Here is a 22,614-nt window from a genome sequence, read left to right as displayed (position 1 = left end):
AATTGTGGGCGCTGTATTTTTACTTTCTGCTTTGAGTCACACCCTTTCTCTTCTCCTGACACTATAAAACCAGCTCTCTCACTTTCTCTCTCATTGTGAGTTCTGTAGCGTCTTTTTGAAACCTCTTCCCCCTATTGCAAAGAAACATTCTTCATAAAAGCTTCTTCTCCTCAAGGTCAAACATGGACCAAACATCCTTGGTAGCTCAATCAAGTAAATCAATGCCCTTCAGTGCTATTATGAAGGTCTTGGTTATGGATAAAGATACAATATGTCGTAAAATGGTCGAAGAAGCACTTGAGTCATTCCACTGTGAAGGTATCGAAAGCATATTGTAATTTCTCTCATTTTCCCCCCTTTTTGAAACATTTTTGGTATCTGATTCTACAAATAATACTAGGATCATTTGATTAGATGATCTCTTTCACATCAATCTTATTATTGAAAGATATGGACACCTCCAGTTTTTTTTTAATTTGTTTTTAGGTGGTTGGATTGTTAAGCTTATGAGTACTTTTGGGCTCTATTAAATTGTTCATGCAGAAATTACATTGTAGTTTCTCATCTATCCCCCACTCATGAAGTTTTGTGCATTTTTGGTTTAAGCTTTTTGATATAAATTTTTCATGCATTCATAATGTTACATGTTAAGGTCATTTTTTTTTATATCTTAAGGAACCTGAAAGGAATTGCCATGAAGAATGACTACATGTTCACTCTTCAGATTTTTTAAAAATTGGCAATATTAGAAATGATACAAATAGTACTTAATTTTCTTAGTTGTAACAATTAATGCTTATTAATTGTCTTCCTTTCCATTGTAGTTGTCTCTGTCACATGGTTGGCTGATGCTTTAGACGAGCTTCACGAAAGACAAGGAGAATTTGACATTATCCTTGTAGATCTTGATATGCTTATTGGGATGGATGGGATTGCCCTTCTTAAGCAATTTAAAGATGAATTTAATATACCCATTGTTTGTAAGTATTCTCTTCCCCCTCCACCAAAACCCCATATATATATATTAGGTTTATTTTTATGTATTTAAGTTCAAGGACTAAGATCTAGCTCTTTGATCCAGTGATGACTTCCAGCGACAAAGAGGCTGTTGCCTTGAGATGTATGAAAAATGGGGCTTCGTTTTATCTAACAAAACCACTAAGTTCATGTGATCTTAGTAACCTTTGGCAATTTTTGTACTTGAAGAAACGGAATGAAAGTATGATAATGGAACAAGCGTGTTGTAATTTAGAAAAACCAGCACCTGGAAATGTATCAGAGGGAAATGGCGAGTCTTCAAACTCCAACAATAGAAGACACTTGAGACAAGAATCAATGAACCCCTGTGAAAATCAAAATGTGGAGCAAAATATAGAGGATAATAGTGTTATACAAAAGACAAGGGTGGCTTGGAAGAGTGTGCTTCACCAGAAGTTCTTAGAGGCCATCAACCGAATAGGCTTCCATAGTAAGAAAATTCATTTTCAACGTTTAAAGCATTTCATTCATTTTTGCATGTCACATTTCGATTGGATTTGTTCTCATTGGAATTTTTTTTTATGGTGATGTTTTTTTCTTTTTAGGGGCTGTACCAACCAAGATACTAGCAGAAATGAGTATCCCTGGATTAACAAGAGATCAAGTTGCAAGTCACTTACAGGTATACTATCCCTCAATGTTATTTCAATTGCAAATGAGGAATACGGTAGTGGTCTTCAAGGACCGCAACTTTATAATCACAATTATTTAAATTGAGCTCAAATGTGCTTTTGTTTCTATTTGTGTGTATGCCCCCACACCCCCCAAGAAAAAGATACCGCAAAGTGGCAATAGCATATTTAGCGTCGGTAATTGAAAACCGCATTCATATTCATATAAATTATAATATCCCTAAATTAACTAGAGATTAGGTTGCAAGCAATTTATAGGCATACTATCTCTTGAAGTTATTTCAATTGCAAAGGAGGAATACGGTAGCGGTCTTCAAGGAGTAGCAAAATATGTTTTATGACCACAATTATTTAAACTGAGCTCAAATGTGCTTTTGGTTTTTGTTTTTTTGTGTGTATCCCCTACATCCCCAAGAAAACAATATCGCAAAGTGGCGATAACATATTTAGCGTCGGTTTTTGAAAACCGCAATTGTATTCGTATATAGCATATTTAGCGTCGTTAATTGAAAACCGCAATCGTATTCGTATAAATTGAATGATATGAAAAATACTATCTATAATTGTGGTAACGTATAACTGCATTCATATATAGCTATTTATGGTTGTTGTTATTAGATTGACATATAACTCTAGTTATTTTATTTATTCTATGAAAAAAAAACAAATTATCCACCTTACTACATTATCCACTAGAGATAGAATTAGTGGTTGCAAATATTTGTGAAGATTTCTGTATATAATATGACTTGGTATTTTCTTTTGTTGATGTATGATGCAGAAATATCGCAAATTTCTGAAGAGAGCCAAAGAAACAAGTCAAACAAGTAAACCAAGTGCCGGGAGACCATTGAGACCTCATAAAAGAAAAGGGCAACCAAGTGATAATAGACCACTGAGACCTTATGTAGGAAAGGAGCAGCTTGCCTCTGACTTCAACAGGGCTAGCTTGCCTACTTACAATGGTCACAGTGTTGGAATCCAAATGAGAAACAATGCAAATCTCTATGGATTCAATCAAATGCCCATTAGTCAAGGGGCCTCAAATGTGATCAATTGCAGCTACAGTAGGCTGGATGAGATCCGAAATGGAAAAAGACCCCTAGTCGACATTGCTGGGGTCACTTCTTCTCATCCTGAGTATATTTCTCAAGGATTGGTTTCTCCTTCTACGACTGGTTTGATCCCTCAGGAGTTGGCTCCTATTGCTGGGTTGGTGCCTGAAAGCTCATTTCATTATGACTATGTTCCACAAGGGCTGGCATCTTCTTCTACCACTAGTTTGATGCCTCAGGAGTTGGCTCCTATTGGTGGGTCGGTGCCCCATAGCTCATCTCATCCTGCTTATGCTTGCCAGGGATTTGGTTATTCTAGTGACTTGATTCTTCAAGGTTTAGCTCCATCCAGTGGATTGGTGCCTCAAGGACCAATTTCTTCTGCTGAATTCCCAAGCATGACTCCGTTTTTGCCGATCCCTACTAATGTAGTTCAAGAATTATCCTTGTTTTCACCTCCACCACCACCACCTCTGTCACAACAACAACAACAACAAGAGAAAAATGGCATCAGGGCTGGAGAAGTTAATACTTCATTAGAGTCAATGGAAAACATTTCCTCCTTCAGTAACTTCTCATTTGGTGACGATTATCTCAGCGAAATAATGTTCATGCCAGTAAATCAGTCGCCAAATCAGGTAACTCTCTAATGCTCATTTCATCCAAAATTAGTCCTTGTACATTACATAGTAAGCTGGAACCATTTTGAAATATTGATCTTTGTTCGCAGTAAGAAGCTTTTTGAGAAACAGGGGATCTTGGATTAAATATGAACGACGCAGATGGTGTACATATTGCTTAAACCAGGCTTCCATAAACCAATGTATATAAGCATTGCAACTAGGAGAGAGAGACTGTACCTGTACCTGTACCTGTAACTGGGATTCTGGAATATTTTTGGTTAATTTGTTCTTTATCTTTCAATTCCCCTGGTTTTCTTGATGGCTAGCACTAGAAAAAAATTAGGAACAATAGACTTCTGCACTGTTTTCTTTGGCACATCTATGCTTCGAAGTACAGTCTGTACAGACACTGTGGGTGGATTAGAATTATCAACAGTGAAGCACCTACTTGCACTTACCTGTCTTCTTCATATTTCCTTTTCACGCTAACGACTATAAGCATCCAGATACTGTGGGTTGTTTGGAATTATCAACAGGGCAGCACTAGTTTGCACTTACCTACCTTGTTCATAGTTAATGCATGGTCATCCAGATACTCTGGATGGATTAGATTATCAACAGTGAAGTAACAGCATGCACCGTATGGTTTTGTTCATATATCCTTTCCATACTTGGACCAAGTACTGTGAATGGATTAGAATTATAAACCGTGAAGCAGGAATGTGAACTTTCCTTTCTACTTGAATACATTCCATACTAGTGCAGCTAATCTTTCCATCTATGTTAACAGTCACATATTGCTTTTCCTCTTTATTTGATTTAGATATCATTCCAATTACCAATAAGTCGGAGGTCTCTACCATAAATAAAGACCCTCAATCACCATCCACTATCACTAGAGGAAACCAGTAATTTTATAACTGTTCATTAAGAACATCAAACAAAGAGCAAATCAGAAAAGATTTTTACCCTTCTTTCATTTTCATTAAACATGATACAAAAAGATATCAAACTTTCAAATCCTAGTTCAAATATTCAGACCAAGACTAAAATTTGAAGTATACAACAACAAATGGGAATAAAAGTTAGCTTATCGAGAATTTACATATACAAGAAGGTCATAGATATTATCTCAACGTTTATGATTTTAAATTCCGTAGATAGTCATCTATTATAGACATGGCAGATGATCGGTAACCAGAACCAAATAAATTGTAATGGTTCAAATAATGATATAACATATAAAGGTCTCTCCTTTTCTCAAATCCTGGTTGCTTGGTCATCACCTGCAAAACACAGAGGTTGGAAAGAAGAAACAAAGTTAAACATGTGAGCTCCAAGGGCTAGCATGCAAAATACAATCAGTCCATCTTCAGATTCTTCCCCTCACTTCCATCAGTCATCAAACTATTTTTTTCCCCAAACTTTTCAGCATTTTTCTTTTAGAGTAGGGGAAGATATGACCATCTGAATTATTCAACCAATGGATAAGACTAGTACTTATCATGTGCATCAACTCTAAATCCAATTTAGAAAACTAACATAATACTGAACTGAGAAATGCAGTTTTTCACATTAGCTTTAAGAAAGATCTATTATGATTATTTTCATTGACCTAAAATGTATGACAATTTGTATGTCGAATTAAAAGCACATAAAAAGAAATTATCACATGAACGAATATAATAAACTGGTAATGAATACGGATGGAAGCAAGGCCTCCAACATTTTCATTCTTGTAATTTAGCTTCTCCCAGCAGGGAATGATAGGAATAAGGATACCTCAAAATAGGAATTGTAAAAGGATCCACCAAAGCCAGCACACCATGACATCCCGAATTCTGCCTCATTATGTCCATCTGGGGTGGGGTACAAAGAATAGGAGTAAATAGTAAATAGATTGATTACATTCTTTATTATCTTCAAAATAAATAAAGTTTTCATCACAAGGAATAAAAAACATCATACCAGACACATGCTTAGAAACAATTCCTAGGAACAATGTTTTTTGTAGAGTTCAGATCCTCTCAGTTCCTCTACCCTTATGGGTAGAAGTCTATGCTCCTCTCACACTTCTCCACCACACGTTAGGAGAGGGCCCACTCAGGGGCACATCTGATTTTCCTTGACAGAATTTAGAGATTGACCCTCCTAATGTGTGGTGGAAAGGTGTGAGGGGAGCACAGACCTCTACCCTAACAAGTAGAGGATCCCTCTGATTTTTCTCATGCAGCCCAGCCTATAAACATCCCGAATCCAGCATGTCTTTGTGTTCCTCCAACCCTATAACTCTTAAAAACTTGAATGTACCAAGTCTAGACAGCACCCCTAATTCTATATTAATATATTTATCTACGACTTCCAAGACCTTATTTTGACGTTTCACTAACAGATGTCTCCATCCAACTGTTACTTCAGATTCACTTTCCTCTGTTGACTTATTACTTCTTTTCCAGATTTCAAAAACCATCCCTGAAAATTCTCTTTCTTTTTTCTCCCAACATGAGTATCATTATATATTAATCATTCAAACCATAATCACAACCAATAATGGACACAAGGCCAACTATATATGAAGTTCGCTTTCACAATAGAGAGCTCAACTCTACTCAGCTATAAGCATTTTCAGTGAATGAAATCTTATATCAGAAGGATACTTGAGGGACAATAACATAATATCTCACTAACACTATGCTCACATCAAATTCCAAAGAGCAATTCATTTCAACATGAGACCCTTTTGAGTTATCCACCAGCAATTACAAAAAGAAGCCTACTGCAAAATTTAGATTTAATAAAAGAACTGGTCATTCAATCAAAATTTCCATTCTTTGCCACATTCTCTATACATAGATATTTTGATAATCATCATAAATTACTTAAAATACTTGAGTGTTCTTTGGACATATAGTCCTACAGATATGCCTTAACTTTAAATTGACACTTTTTTCCGTTTTTCCATTTTCATGCATTGGTGCCTCAAGTGCATGATAACCTCATTTATGCATTTAGAGCACGCTTGGTTAGGTGAATCCATGGAATTGAAAGCAGTAGATTCATGAATCTACTTTTTAAAACAATTTGGTTAGGAAACATCTACAGATTCATGATTCCATGAAATCCCACCTTTACCCTAAAAATTGGAATCCACGGATTCCTGGGGTTGAGGTGAAATCGCTGAATTCACCCCTCGTATAAAAAGCGGTGAATCCGTAGATTCACGTTTTATCCGGTTTCCATTCGAGCGAGACTTTGACCACAGTGTTCTTCCTTCAATGACAACAGTTCTTCTTCCCTTCCTTCAACAACACCAGTTCATTGTGGAGTTTTCCCCCTTCCTTCAACCACGGTATACTTCGACAAAGGAGTTCGACCTACAGAGTAGAGAGAGACATAGAAAGATAGAAGTTGAGGAAGAGGTTCTCATAGACTCTCAATGAACTCACGATTTAGGGTTTCAAAAGATAAGGTAAGATTGTATCCATTTTCTAATCTTTAGTATCTAACATTTAGGGAGAGTATTTATAGGTCGTTCTAATGTTTAAGGAGAACTGAAGATCTCCGTTGTTGATCTATAAAAGTAAACGAAATGGTGGAAATGCTGGTGCATTTCAATCTACAATAGTGTAGCATTACTTTGACGCTTTGTTGTTCTTGTTTATTTTTCCTCCCCATAAAAAGAAAAAAAGTTGGATTCAACTTCTTAACCCAACGAATCGATTAGAAGATTTTACTTCTTGTGTCCTGGTTTTGCATTTCTCCATCCTTTTTCACTATTTAATTTGGTTTAGCACCGCAAAACAAATTTGAGATAAATGAAAAGAATGAGTGTTTTTCTTGCCCATTTAGATTCTCTCATCTTCCTTATGAATACATCATGGTTTTTACTTTACTAATGTGGTGAATACATGTGTAGATACCGCCTGGGAGAATCTGCTAAAGTGGGTTTTTCAGAAACAGAATGCAACCAGTGATTCTGAGGAGTAAATTCATGTGAGAGTCTCTTCTGTTTGTATGAGAAGATAGTTCAAATCTTCTGTTTCATTTTTGAAAGTAACTCTAATAGTTTGTTACAAAAGTTAGTCTACTACTGGAGTCACAGATTGAGAAGCTAATAAACCCAAGAGGTCCCCTCGTCCCTGTTTAAATTTTTTCTTTTTCCTCTCCGCAAGAAATTTGACATAAATGAAAAACATTAGCGATTGTTATTTCTTGTTTAGATTCTTATTGACAACTTTGTTTGTTCAATACATTTTTAACCTATTTGGTTGCTCCTGGGTATTTTATTTTCCTTTGATTTCCATGTGGTTGCATCTAGTTAGAATTTAATCATCAGCACCTACCATTTTAGATTCCTCTGTTGATATTCTTGAAGTTATGAACCTGTGAATTTAGTTCCTACAAATAGCTCTCACTAACCCAAACTAAAACTTGAGTTCTTAAGCAAAAACTTGCTAGATGAAATTAAAGAATAGTATTACATGGTGGAAAACAGAGGACATCATTATAACCCAGAAAACATAGCTACTTAATAAGGACATCACTTCGTCAAACAATAACACAACATTCTATACTGACTTAGTTGAAAAAAGCCAAATTGATTCCCAGCATTTTCAGGTTAAGATCTGTTTCTAAATTAGAATTCAGAGCAAAAACCCTACTGAGTACAATCAAGTTCATCAAAATTGAGTATTTACCAATAGCAGTAAAGCATTAAAAGATTTAATCTTGTCAAACCAAACCTTCACTTTTCAAACCTCAAGAAAATTACAAAAAAGCAGTTCATAATTCAACATTACAAGCAAACCAAGCAGTGCTATAGTCTTCCAACTTTTCTGGTACCAATTAAACAGAAAAAGAAAAAATTCAGTACTAGTGTCACTGACCTATGAGAAAGATCACACTTTCCCATACTGCATGAAGTGAGAAGAGGGATCTGAGCCACAGCTTCAGTTTCTTTCACTTCACCCATTTTCTGGTCTCTTTGATGTTATTTCCTTGAAGACATTTGGGTATTTATAAGGTAGAAAAGATGAGCTTGGTTCAGTCAAATAAGATCCAAGGAACACTAGCTTCAGAAATTAAACAGATTGAAAGGTCCCATCAACCAAAAAGAAAGATATAATCCCCATGATAGGAGGCAAAGAAGTGGCTTTCAGTCCACAGGAAGTGGTGGTCAAGTTCACACACCAAGCATCATTTTTTTTTCTTTTCTGTTGCCCAGCCAACAAGACAAGAAAAAAGTGCAAGAGGACCACACTTCCATACATGTGAACCAAAGGTGTAGACACCAAAAGAGAGAAAGTGCTAGCAGACTTCACAACAGAGCATGCTATGTGTATATGTATGTGAAACAGAGAGAGAATCCTGACCAATATAGATAATGTCACTGTATTTCAAGTGGTGAAGGAGACATTAACTACTAAACAAAAACTAAGCCCCTGGACTTTCTTGATAATGTCATAACTAAGAGCCTAAGACCAGCAACCAATAGTGTCCTTTCAGTCCTCACAAAAATATGATGATTCTAAAGACTACTGAAGGCATCATACCCGTCATGAGTAAGACAAGCAGTGGGTATAAACATCTAGGTCATATTTGAAGGGTACAAAACTTAGTGCTTCATGTGATTTCTTGAATTGATCCACTATGTTTAAATTCACTAGGTTCCTTTTAGTTAAATTACCTCTTTTATCCATTGTGGATGGTAGTTTACATGAATTTTCTAAATATTGTTTGAACTGTGATACCATATGGATTTCTTTTTGCATGTTAATAAAGATGGAGTTGGGTAGAGGAAATTGATTTGGTGATATTGATGCAGGTAACGATAAAATGGATCCAAAAGATCTAGGATGGGAGTTCATTGAGATTCTGAACCCACAGAACAAGCCAGGAAGAATTACTGTGATAACTAGGATGGGAGCTGAGAAAATGAGAGTGAAGCTCTGATGATCTTTCCTCTCACTACCACACTGCAGTCCAAGACCGAATGCATCTCAAGCACTTGAGCTTGCCTTCATAATTTCTCAAAGGCTTTAAAAAGAGGATTGGCTAAGAGCCCTCGGTAATATCTTAATTAGTAACCCTTTTTATATGTATTTGATGCTGGATTTTGAAGTTTGATATGTACTATAACGTGAACATTTTATAACCAGTGAATACTTGGAGTGGGAAGGAATGAAATAATTGGTATTATGTCTTCAAATTGGAAGTTTTATTAAGGTTTACTCTTCAGTATCTATTTAAGAGTTTCAAGTCCTCGGAAGAAATGAAATTTTCATTTACAGCTTGATCAATATGAAACTGTACACTATTATTCCACTGGAGTCCCTTTGTATTTTGTCATACATTATCTAGCTGTATATTAGAGGTCAGTTAGTAGAACATAAATTTGGCATAGTGCTATTAATACTGTGGCTTTTACATGTTTTATTTCGATGAATCCCTTTGGATTTTGGTTCTTATTAGAATAAAACACCTTTGGTTTTTTTTTCCCCCCACACCTTCAAAATAGTTTTTCAGAATAATTCAGGATGGATTCATTCAACAGAATCAGGTAACCAAACAGTTTTCCAGGATGAATCCACAGGTTTCATTCCACAGAATTAGGGTAACCAAACATTTAATTTTATTGAACCACGATTCCATGGATTTCAAATCTGATTCCATTTGAAATCCATGGAATCAGGTAACCAACCCCACTCTTAAGAATATATGACAAAAATTTGGCTCTACACATAATAGGTCACAGTTTTCCATCACTGCTACCTGGTGGAAGAAAATCTTTGAGAAAATCACATGCGTCAAAAAATGGGACACCACAGATTCAGGTAACCAAACAATTAATTTATGAACCACGATTCCATCCATCTCCAATCTGATTCCATTTGAAATCCATGGAATCAGGTAACCAACCACATTCTTAAGAATCTATGACAAGAATTTGGCTCTACACATAAGAGGTCACAGTTTTCCACCACTGCTAGATGTTCCCATTGAACTTTGTCATTTTAATCCTTGAATTATGATCTCAATCTTATTCAAGACTTAACCACCCAATCTCCATGTCCCCTCCTCTGGCTCTTCTTGCAGAGCACAAATTTGAAAGGGCCAAAGGGGATCTCTGTATTCCATTGACAGAATTTCATATTACGCCAATCATCACAATCAATTGATTTTCAGCAAGTGCAATATCAACTTTTCTAATCTCGTACTTTAGTTCCAGGATATCACTAGAAATTTACCACTTCTAATTAGAGCTACCAGAACCAATTTTAAGGAAGTAACAAATGACTCTCTCTCTGTTTTCATTCAGAGATTTGAGAGAAATATAGCAAATGTCTTCCCTCCCATGACATTAACACCCTTTGAGTCCAGTTTGGTTAAAATGGAAGTAAAGTAAAATTACATCAGATACTATGCAATATACCAAAAATAATTATACAACTCAACAACATAGTAATATAGTAACTAAATAAAATGCATTTTGGCCTTAAGTCTGAAATTGGTACAATTTCTTTATCAACCTAGAATGCATACCAAACGGATTGTTAGCTTCCATGTTATGCCTTCGACTCAGTTATACAATGGCCTCGGTAATCAAACAAAAGTTTCTTTTATAACACCTAACTAAAGAGAGCCTCAGCAAACTTTTTTTACAATATTCTCACAGAAATGACGCCAGGGTAAAATGTGAAAATTTGAGAATCCTAGGCTAAATGAGAAGCTCCCAACATTAATGCTCCCTAGCAAAGATGAGCCCCATTATTAAGATGTCAAAAAAAAGCTAAAAAAGTTTCCAATTTGCCCCTTTGAGACTAAAAGGGTAAGACACCCTGAATCTCATTCAAGTTTTATTGCATCACATTACAAAGAAAAACCAGCATTGTGATATGAGTAAACATAGGCAGATCTCAAATATTTGAAGACAAGTACCTGAGATGAAGTATCTAAGTACCAACACGGTAATCTGAACCAACTTAAACTTACAATAACATGCTGGGTCTAGTATAACAGGCTCGCCATTCTTGTCTGAGGTGATATTCCCACTCCATAAGTCACCATGGAGCAAGCAAGGTTCAATTACAACACCTTCGAACAACTGTCCCATATTCTTCATCAGTCTTTGACCTGTTACATAATATTTAAGCAAAAGAACGTCATATTGAAGAAAATCCCATCTTCAAGCAAATTTCTTGACTTCACGGGCACAAGATGATACATGCAATTGTAAACTCCAAACATGCTGAAAAGGAGAGCAAGGTACTTAACAGTAATGCTATGTAATGCTCTTGTGGTGCCTTCATGTTGGCTGGTTTCAAAAAGAAAAAATTGCTGTCTCTACATATTTGGATGTTCATTGTTTTGTAGATCATAAAAGGAAAATGAATTGATATTCAAGGAACAAAGTTTAGAATGCAATATAATCAGTCTACTCTTTCAAAAAATCAGTGTTTTATTCCTTTGTTCTGGGCTTATCATGATTACCACTTCCAGTATGCATCAACCACCATAACCACTTCAACAGTAATAATTCAGTCCTTAGATAAGATTATTTACTCTCGATGCAATCACTATTCAACATTATCCCTTATGATTGCTAATAGGCAATGAAAATGAAACTGGATAACATCATGGGTCCCCCCAAAAAAAAAAAAAAGATAGTTCTATTTGTCACTGTAACAATTAAGTATCTCGAGTAGTCCAACTGTAATGTCCAGCTGTGTTTGTATCATCTATTATATCTCTCCTGTGCAGCTGTGTTTGTATTATCTATTATATCCCTCCTGTCGAGCTGTGTTTGTACTATCTATTATATCCTTCCTGTCCAGCTGTGTTTGTATTATCTATTATATCTCTCCTGTCCAGCTGTATTTGTATTATCAATTATATCCCTCCTGTCCAGCTGGATAGTACAGCTGGACAGGAGAGGTATAATAGATAATACAAACAAAGCTGGAAAGTACAGTTGGACAACCCGAGATACTTTATTTGTAACAGTGATGGACTGTCCAGCTGGACTCCACCCACGACACCGTTCTGTAACAGTCACAGAGGCCTTGACATTGATTTTGTTCAATAGTTTCTTCTCACTTGAATGTGAACAAGTATGAAAACTCATTATAAAGGAGACATTGATGAACCTGCATACCTTTTTCATAGATAGTGGAGTCACCATATTGTTTTTGAGCCAACTTTAGCTGGTAACCCAATCTATGCTCTGCATAAAATTCAATCCAGTCCGACGACCAAGTGTTTATCTGTGGAGTACTGACTCAAGAAAACCTTTGAAACCATCAGCACTGTGAAGCCAAGATCATATGCTCAATTGCTTGACAAAAAATCAATAATAGCAGATACTCTGACCATCTAGTGGCATTCCTTGCTGTTAGACTTGTAAATGGATAGCTGAAATCCTCCTCCGAGTTTGCAATTATATTCATTTAAGGGTGCTCGAATCTGGAATTTTTCTTACACGAAAATATTCATATCCATCCGACAAGCAACCGGATTCAGATTCAGACAATATCTTCTTAGAATATTATCCGGTTGGAGTAAATTTTTTTGTTTAAATTCTAAATGGTATCTCTTCAAGTGACATTTTGACCCTCACTAAAGTTGAACCGGTTAAGCCTAATTAATAGGATGAACTCACCCTAAAACTCATCAAATTATCCACAGCCAATTGGACAAACTATGGGAAAACCATCAGATTAGACATTATTTTTTTTCTCTAAAAGAGCTAATAACCAGTAATCGGCAACCAGAAAATAAAAAATGGGAAACCAGAAATCGAAAAATGACAATCAGCAATTAGTAATCAGACAGTTTGTCGGATCGGGTAATTATCAGATATCTGACAAAGTTCCGGATTCGAATTTCGGAAACCTTCTGTAGATTTTTGCCAGTTATCAAATTGGATTCAAATAGTGGTTTTGCGTATCGGATTCAGAAACAAATACTGGTGTATCTGAGCTGTATCTGATCCGTTTACAGGATGATGCAGTAGAATAACATATAAATTTTATGGCAGAGAATATACCCCAAGGAAACACATCCACAAACACAGATGAAAAGTGATATTTGAGATTGATGCAATAAAAATCACCTGCCAATGGTATTATCCACAGGAAAACCAAAGCCCATAGCAGATTTTCCAGCTTTATGCATTTCAGCAAGCTTTCTTCCTAAAACTGACTGAGAACAGAGAGTCTAAATTAATTAAATGTCATATAATTACTACCTCAACCAGAGGATGACAATTCATCAGCATCACCTGATCGCCTCTGGATGAACCAAACTCAACGAATTCCATAATAATATAGGAACCACCTTGTGGTAATGCTCCCACCTACAACACTTAAAAGCATATCAGTTTACATCCGTTGGCATCTTGGACAAATTGCTCTATCAACCAAAAGGAAAAACAGAAGTCCAAACCTTCAAAGGCTGAGGCACACGGATTGTTTTGGTTTCATACATAGCCCTTAATCCAAGAGCCTCTCCCTCAAACATTGATGGCCCAATACTCCTGCATCATTGTCATTATACAAAGGGTTGATGATTTTTCTCTTGGTGAAGCAGTACATGTTCGCTTTCTTTTTTTAGGAGGATAAACTTAATGATGACAGTGGTGGATGGAAATTATGGCAATGTTCGGTTCCTATTACACTTTAATCCAACACAATTACGAGTGAAAAACTGAATAATTAACCAGATGTCATGTGATAAACAACTTCTTGAGGCAACACTTAATTCAAGTACCCATGAACATTTAAGTACTATGGTATTACCTGTTTGTTTTAACAAAAAAGGAACCAGCATCAGTATCATATCGGTTTGCGAGATTGATGCATCCACCGCCGATAGGACTGATCCTTTTGATCTCCTTAGCTTTTCCTTCTGTAAGAATCCATTCACGCACTGGGTCATCTGCTTTTGCTGCCACTGTCAAGAAAAACACCATGTCAGTCTGTTTCTTCCATTTGAGAGTTCGAAGGAAGAGGAAAGTGGACTAACAAGTGAAATACGCTACTACTTACTGGAAAATGGTTTATTATAGGCGTGGAATTTTATGTAAGGAAGACGAACAACACGAGTGGAAGAGAATGAACAAGAGAAGGAGAGGGCTTCCACCTGCAGCACCATTATCTCTCTTCCTCTGCGCCTCTGTCAGCCTCAACTAAGTCACCCAAGTCCGAGCTCGTTCGCTGGCCCGGTGACGCGATTGTTCCTGAGCGTTCCACGATGCCAGACAGCTGGCAATTCGGTGAAGTCGCAACTGACGTGTGCGACTTTCACTTTCTGTTGAGTCTTTGTAAATAGGCTGAGCAGATTTTATTTGGGAGCAGCGCTGCTCCAAGCAGTCCAGATCTTAGTCATTCAACATTCATTTATATAATTTAGACCGGTCATATTAACGCTACAAATTTAATATAGACCCAACTAGACCTGTAAATGGACCGGATTCAGCTCGGATACACCAATATCCGAATCCGATCAGCAAATCCGCTATCCGAATCCAAATCCGGCAAAAATTTAGAGAAGGCATCCGAATTCAAATCCGAAACTTTATTGGATATCCGTAATAATCTGATCCGATAAAATATCCGATTATTGATTGATAATTGTCATTTTTTTATATTTTTTATTATAAATTTCTAATTTCCGCTATCCGAATCCGATTACCAATATCTGAATCCGATTATCATCTATTTTTAATGAAAAAATGTTAAATACTCTACTCTATCCGGATAAAATTTATCTGGATATTATACCATCCGATAAACAAATATCCAAATCCGAATCCGGTTGCTTAGCGAACAGATACAGATATTTTTCGATAAGAAAATTTTCAGATACTAATACCGTAAACGAATACGAATTCGAATTCAGAGGCGGATTTCGGCTATCCATTTACAGGTCTGGACCCAACTTAGAATCTGTGCCCTGGACTACTCAGAGCAAAGCTGCTCCCATGCATTTTCCGACTGGAGAGGGCATTGTAGGGGAGTCTGGATCTGCGATCCTAATATTTGTGCTCCTTGCACATTTTTCGACCACAAAAATCTCCACAATTCTACTGTGGGTCCCATTCTTCTTAATTTTTTTTATTATTTATGTATTCTACCTAATTTTGTAGAAGTGTAAGCAAACTTCCTTGCATTTCCAATCAAGAGAGATGATCCAATCATCCAAGTCCTTTGTAGGGCATCTCATCCCCTTGGATACGGTTTTTCTGTTTTCTGCTTTTCTCTTTTTTGGTAAAATTCCATCGAATACTCTTGAATCAAAGGTTTTGAGACATCCAATCAAAAGAAGCAAGAATTTCGACAAATCATTTTTAAATTTAATTAACAGTACAAATTGGATTAAAAAAAAAAAAAAAAAAAGATCTAAATACATTCCCCGCGTATTCCAAAATGGGTTTTAAGGTCATGACTCATGATACCATTTTTCTGATTTTATTTGATTTCTATTTAAATCCAACCGTTCAACATCTGCTATATAAGTTCAGTGTAGAGTAAGAACTTTCACCATGTTTCCCTAAACAATAGCATGAATTATGATTTGACCGTAAAAGAATGTCTTGTACAAGCACAACAATAACACATTCAGAATTGAAAATACTGCTGAATGCAAAAAGAATGTGAATAATAGCACCAACCACAAACACCCATTTGCAATTGATGGTCCTCCTTCCTGCACGTAAGACAATCAGATCCCACGTTTTCTTTTTCCTCAGAGCCTGCATTTTTCCATCCATTGCTTCTTACCAATAGAATGAGCTAGTGCTTCTTACCAAGTGTTAGGAATACAAACAGAGAACAAGGAATTAACGATGAAACATGAGAGATCTCATACACCACACATTCTCTATGGAAAGTTCCAACACTTCCAGACCCAGATCTGTCAAATTTCCCTACAAGTCACAACAGACCAGGCACTAGAAAACACCCTGGTTATTGTCTACCTTTTTGTACATGAGCACCCTTGACAAGAAGCAAATGTACATCGTTTTCTGAAAGAAAAAAATCCAGCCTAATTCATCTTTCTTGTTGTTTTGCGTTAACTCCTTGTTTCTGCTCCTTCTGCTATGTTAATTTCTAAGTTTCCTGGTACAGATTCATGGTGGCCTTGATTACCTCCATTCCCCTCTGAACTTCTGGAGTCAGGGATCTGCCATTGGTCACTCACAATCTCTGGACCATCCACAGAGTTTAGAGCAGTACCAAACATCGGTGGTCTCACATTCTTTATTCCAACTGAATCACGTAATGGAATGCGGCATACAGGACAGGTTGATTGCTTTTGTAGCCATATATCAATGCAGGAGAGGTGAAAATTGTGGTTGCATTTTGGCATAATTCGTAGAACTTCTTTTTCTTGGTACTCACCTAAACATATCGAGCACCTACAGAAGCCAAAAGACGACAAGTTTATTGCAAGCTAGAAACTCAAGAAAAATAGAATAGATGTTATACTCCTACAATATCCTTTGTTTTTGTAATTTTATCCTGAAATGAATAGTTCACTTAAACTTGCAGGAAAAGTGGGAATAGGGGAAGGACACTACATGCTAAAATTTGAAGTCTGCAGCTTCATTACTCTTTTTCACCTTCAAATTTTCCACCCTTAACTGAAATTGTCCATGCTGCTTGAGAAATGATGAGAGATATTATGGGCATACCCAGTCCAGTCCATTTAGTGTTAGGGTTTTTCTTTATTTATTTTATTTATTTATTTTTTTCCCTTTTGGGGGGGCAGCAAAGGGTAGGGGTGAAAAAGACTTACTGTGCATCTTCAACTGAGCGGTGTGTTGTGGGGGTTGGGCAGCAAAGGGTAGGGGTGAAAAAGACTTACTGTGCATCTTCAACTGAGCGGAAAGCCTCACTATTGAACTTCATTGTGGGAATTGCTGCGACTACAACTGATTCAAGGCCATTCATTCTATGCTCCGACTGTCACCAAATTCCAGTAAGTATAAAATCCTCAGACCTCAAAACATAAACAATTTCAATTGGAAAACAAAAAAGAATGATGCAAATTTAAAATCCAGTGAGACCATGGAAACAAAATTTGTTTAGTTCTTCCAACTGTCTACTGAATATCAGCATACTGGATGACAGATGATTTCTTCAGTGTAATGCAGCAAGTAAAACTCAAACAGCGAAAGTAATGGAACCATCTGAAAGTTGTGCCTTTTTCATGCTTAGTAATGAAATGTGGCCATTCGTGCCCATTTAAAGGTGGAAGAATTTTGAACTGATTGGTAGTTCTTCAAAGGAATATTATATTCTAAGTTGTCATGAGGTAGTTCTTGATTTGCCAAGGCAAAGAAACTTCACAACCAAACATTCACCACTGGGTTTAAATTTGGAACATTTTTTAGTTTCATTTATGCTTCAGATCATCCTGAAAATGGGGACAGTTTCAGATACAATTCTCCAAAACCATAACAATGTTCAAACCAAGGGTGTCTAGGAACACTTTTGCAACTAGGACAAGGATAATTAAAGGTTGTTTAAACAGTCCAAATTCCATACAGTATTGGAGAACAGGATAACCTCCAGTGTTGATGAGATTTTCAACATCACATAAATGTGTTTAAGTCTCCTCAGTGAGGGCGTTCTAGCAAATTCCACCTAAATGTACAAGAAATAAAGCATGTAATGAATTCTCTAAAAAGAGAAAGAAAAAAAATTTAGACTTTGAGGAAACTCTGGATTGGTAAATGTCCCCATTCAAATGTATTAGCTTCTTCTTTTCTGTCTTCAATCAATATTTCATCAATCCGTTTCACATTACTAACACAGACATTCACACTCAGGGCGACATTAAAAGCCTTCAGTGAAGCAGAGAAGCTAGACAACTCTGGTAGCTCAAGTTTCTAAGCAATCTGGAAAAAGAGAACAAGATGGCGGGGAGTACATGGATCCAACTAACAAACACATGGTATGCAGAGGACACCACTCAGCAAGTACCCACATCGAACGGATTCCCTCAGGCATAACCCGACAGAGCGGACAGCATAAACTAGAAGCAGAAACCAACATCAAAATAGAAAATACCCAGATCAGATGCCAAAACCCAAGAAACAGAATCCAACATACCTGTTCAAGATCAGCCACGCCGTCCAACTCGAACACTGGTCTGGAATCCATCGGTCGGATCCTCCCACACATGAGTCTTGTGCAGATAAACACAATAAACGTCGCACTCATCCCAAACCCGATCACAATAGTAGTCAGATTCATAGTCGAACCCAGCATCGCCAAGCCTAAACGCACCTTCAACGATCCAACCCTAGTAGAGGATTCAAGAAGAACAAACTATAAGAACAACCCATGTCAAAAGTCTTCGATACAACAACAACCATATAGAATTTTTCGCTACTGATAAGAATCACACCTCACAATTAAGAGGTAACGAGTTGTACTCTACCATCCAGAAGGATAGAGTGAAATCTTTCAATGATCGGGAAGTTTTTGAATCTAAGGATTGAAAAAAAAAACCTAAAGATTAGACTAAGAATCCATCAGGAAATCTTTGGATCGACTCAACGTATTGGCTCAAGAAGGAGTCATGAATGAAAGGTGTGGCTGCGAAGGGTAATGGAAGGGAAATGGATGGGAAGGAGGAGAAAATTCGTTTTCTTGTCGTAGGAAACTTGGAATCGCATTCGTGGGGTCAAGAGGGACCCGCTAATTTGGATAGAAACTCATGAAGAACTCAGAATTGTGAGCTCGCAGTTGGCGGCAATACTTACAGGAGAAAAACAAAAATGGTGAGTGAAAGAGAGCCTCCATTCTCTCTGGAATCTGGATCACCCAAAAATGGTAATAAAACGAAACAAGGATAATCTTTGGCGGCAATATGCTAATTCTCCTCCCACCCTTTTTTTATTTTTGGTCTTGTTTTTTGATAATCTTACATTTTATTTTATTTTTTGGGTAAGAAAAATATTCTTAATAATCTTAACCTAGCCAGTAGCTCCCGAGTGTCTTCGATATTAATGCATAAAGGCTTTGAACCAATATCGATCCAATTTCTTTTGACAATAATTCAGCTTAAGCCAAATCAGTTTTGGCCAATTTCTTAAAAATTTAGTTATGATTCAAATCACGAATTGGTAAATTCATTGAGAAATTTAGCTATTACAAGTATTGACATCCAATTATAAAGATTTAGAAGGCAAGAGTGGAATGGGTATTGTAAAAGGTAAGCAGAGCACACCTCCTTTCAAATCAAAACTTTACAAAAACCCGTTAATACCATCACTAACCATTAAAATCTAAATATTTTTTTCATATGACTATATTATCCTTATAGGCTAAAGTGACCACTATACCCCCAAAGTTGTGTTGAATTTTCAAAGATGAACCACATTCACCCAAGCACATCTTACGACCTGCCTAACCTTCTCGATTATGGAAACCTTGACATCGTGGCATTTCAAGGAGTGCCCTAGGGCAGGGCGGGGTTTCATGTCCCGCAAGATGGAACTGTTACGTCCACCATTATTCAAGCCATTAAACCGAAATAAACCACTCTAGTCGGTTCTATAGACTCAAATCTGGTTAGAGGTGGTTAGTTGTGCACTTCTCCAGGGGATGCTTGCTGAGAAGTGAGTCTCTTGGTGACACCCATTTGTCACATTAGGATTTATCAGCCAAAGTGACATTGTAAGAAGGATCAAACGTATCTTCATTCAAACGTCAATCACTGCATTAATTTCAACATTTACTGTACTGAGAGTCATTAAATGCTCATTGCCGACAAGGTAGCTTCTCATTCGCTCGAGCCACCCTTGAGTGCAGCGCCCCACGTTTTGTCTGCCCAACTGGTAATTGATGTCACATCAATGTCAACGTGAAGCTAACCTTTTGATTTGATGATATTACCTTTAGCTATATTGCAAATCAACTCCTTGACTTGTTGATCAATCTACGTTCGAGAGGCCATCACCACCCTTAATTTTAAAACAAAGATATCATAAGGCTGCAGAGCGTCTACTCTCTTCTGAGACATGGACCAGCTATATATACCATCACTTTACATTGTGAAAAGGTAGAACCTTTAATCTCCAGCCATTACTCACCTGCAACCACTCCAAGAAGACATTATTTTCTTCTTCTTCTTGGACATTATTTCCTTTCTAGGAGGACTGATGTTTCTTCATTTACTGATTTAATCATTGGAGATGGTTTCTTGTCTTGAGACACGGCCCACTTTCACCTTTGTTTTGTCCTTAGGAGTTGGATTTGGACCAAGAGAGAACCAAGTGGTCCTTAATTAGATTTTGGAATAACATAACCCTAGAGGAGTTTCAAGTGTTCTAGATTGCAAAGGAAATCTGGGAGCCATCGAGTGGTTTTAAAGATAGCTGATGTACTAAGAGCAGGGATAGAGGCTCATTCAAGTGCAAGGTCGACAACACACTCAACAATTAATGGAATTTGCGATCTGCCCAAAGGCTTTAAATGTTGAAGCTCAGGGTATGTAGCATTCTGGCAGGAGAAAACCCTGTAGAGTACGGAGTACCTTGGCGATTATCCTTTTTCTTGGACACGTTAGGACCCAAGAAAACACATAACGTCTAATAAAACCTGTAATATGAGATTGATGGAGAGTGAAAGAAGAGAGATGGGAGGGAGGATGTGCCTAATATGATGTATTTATTTTAGCAAATAAAGAATTATTTTTATCAGTTGGGTTGGAAATGTTGAGGTATTTGAGTCATACTCAAATATGGATTAGGTATTTGAATTATACCCAATATATATTCTAATATAGGCTATCAGATTAATTACGTAATAGGTCTTTGTAGGAGTGTCTAATTAATTGTAGAACCTAACTAAAAGCAACGGTATGAATATTCCAAACTAGATATTCAAGAGTGTAATGCTTTAAACAATTGTGTGGTTAAACTTTAAATTTCAACAGAAAAGAGGTTAGACATCCCATGATGGTCTATGTATTATCAAATTCTGATTTGGCATTTAGGCTTGATGAGTTTTGCAATAAAGTATTCATCTCTGCAACCAAAAACCTAAAAAACAACCAAGACTTGATATTATATGAATGATCCATTGGTGGTATATCTCCAACGCTCAACTTCTCCAATTTCTTTTTATGTTTTTGGCCAAGTTCACGCAACAAAGCAAGATGAATGCATAAAATGCACGAAAGTCCAGAAACTCCAATGATGAAGTGCCATGAATTTCAGGTTTTAGAAGAATGAATTAAGAAAGTTGTGCTATCCTTGCTGGTGGATCTCATGGCGATTGGAGGTGCATGGCCACTGTTGCCGGAGAAGGAGGTAGAGAAAGGAACAGAGGAAGAAGAGTGAAAGTAAAGGAATAATGTTAGGGTACACTGGTCGTTTCATACAGGTCTTCTTCAAAACAGTTTTATCGAGGATAAAAATGTAAAATCAAGTTTCAAATTAACATGTCACTAATGGTGTTAACAATGGAGGGGTCTTTCTAAAATTTTAATTTTGGAGGGAGTGCACTCTGTTTCCTTTGAAGGACCTCACGTAAAAGATTCTAAAAAACACAAAGGCCAAAGAGAATCTATTATGCCAACACTTTGTTACTTTTCCCATTGTCTGATCCAAGCTTAATAGATTTAGGGCCTGTTTGGTTACATGAGTCTGGAGATTTCAAATATCTAGAGATTTCAAATTTATAGATTTCAAATCTATGGAGTTATAATTTATAAAATTTGATGTTTGGTTGTGGAATGAAATTTGTGGATTCATCCTAAAAAACTATTTGATCGACATGATTTTTGTGAATGTGCAAATGTATAGCTTTTTTGAAATCTCTGGATTTCACCCTACCCATAAACCGATTCACGTTTTAGTGAAAGGTGAATCTCTAGATTTCATGAATTTAGAAAATTTTACAACCAAACGGGTATAATTCTCAGATTCATGAATCTAGAGATTTGAAATCTCTGGATTCATGTAACCAAACAGGCCCTTAGAATCCAGAATTCCCAACATTTTATTCTAGTATTGAATTCAAGCTTTACAGCCTACCTTTGGGACCACCATCGAATTTCAATTAATCAAGATTTATATCTTGTCTATTGAGAAATTAACGATTGAGATCAAAATCTTGATCAAAATATCGGATCTGATGGTCTGAAAATTTGCAGAATAATCCTATGTATATAACGTGTAAGACTGAAGCTTTTTTTAGGGGAAGTGAATGATTTGAATTAATTTTTTGGGCTTGCATCCCCTCCATTCTA

General features: G+C 36.7%; 3 protein-coding genes across 3 annotated transcripts; 1 reads left to right on the top strand and 2 right to left on the bottom strand.

Moving 5' to 3' along the window:
- The first annotated feature begins 182 nt into the window (after positions 1 to 182).
- Positions 183 to 3,920, top strand: LOC149013617 (uncharacterized). The gene is made up of 6 exons (XM_089157740.1): positions 183 to 318; positions 825 to 980; positions 1,082 to 1,468; positions 1,584 to 1,660; positions 2,452 to 3,363; positions 3,456 to 3,920. Exons 1-6 carry the CDS (start codon positions 183 to 185, stop codon positions 3,456 to 3,458), a joined length of 1,671 nt encoding a protein of 556 aa, XP_089013866.1. The 3' UTR covers positions 3,459 to 3,920.
- A 403-nt stretch (positions 3,921 to 4,323) lies between these two features.
- On the bottom strand, positions 4,324 to 14,594 carry LOC149013616 (Protein kinase superfamily protein). Its single transcript, XM_089158894.1, has 9 exons — positions 14,394 to 14,594; positions 14,145 to 14,298; positions 13,792 to 13,882; positions 13,628 to 13,702; positions 13,460 to 13,548; positions 12,503 to 12,621; positions 11,341 to 11,481; positions 5,131 to 5,207; positions 4,324 to 4,634 (listed from the first exon to the last, which is right to left on the bottom strand). The coding sequence occupies exons 1-9, from the start codon at positions 14,497 to 14,499 to the stop codon at positions 4,488 to 4,490; spliced, it is 999 nt and encodes a 332-aa protein (XP_089015020.1). The 5' UTR covers positions 14,500 to 14,594; the 3' UTR covers positions 4,324 to 4,487.
- An 852-nt stretch (positions 14,595 to 15,446) lies between these two features.
- LOC149013615 (RING-H2 finger protein ATL5-like) lies at positions 15,447 to 19,197 on the bottom strand. The gene is made up of 4 exons (XM_089160154.1): positions 18,763 to 19,197; positions 18,465 to 18,657; positions 17,215 to 17,312; positions 15,447 to 16,765 (listed from the first exon to the last, which is right to left on the bottom strand). Exons 2-4 carry the CDS (start codon positions 18,621 to 18,623, stop codon positions 16,420 to 16,422), a joined length of 603 nt encoding a protein of 200 aa, XP_089016280.1. The 5' UTR covers positions 18,624 to 18,657; positions 18,763 to 19,197; the 3' UTR covers positions 15,447 to 16,419.
- Between the last annotated feature and the right edge of the window lie 3,417 nt (positions 19,198 to 22,614).

The sequence above is a fragment of the Hakea prostrata genome, chromosome 6 (genome assembly GCF_041222555.1).
Source record: "Hakea prostrata isolate BN-2017 chromosome 6, UWA_Hpros_2, whole genome shotgun sequence".
Taxonomy (NCBI): domain Eukaryota; kingdom Viridiplantae; phylum Streptophyta; class Magnoliopsida; order Proteales; family Proteaceae; genus Hakea; species Hakea prostrata.
Note: the sequence above shows the minus strand (reverse complement) of the source record. Positions and strands in the feature narration are given on the sequence as shown.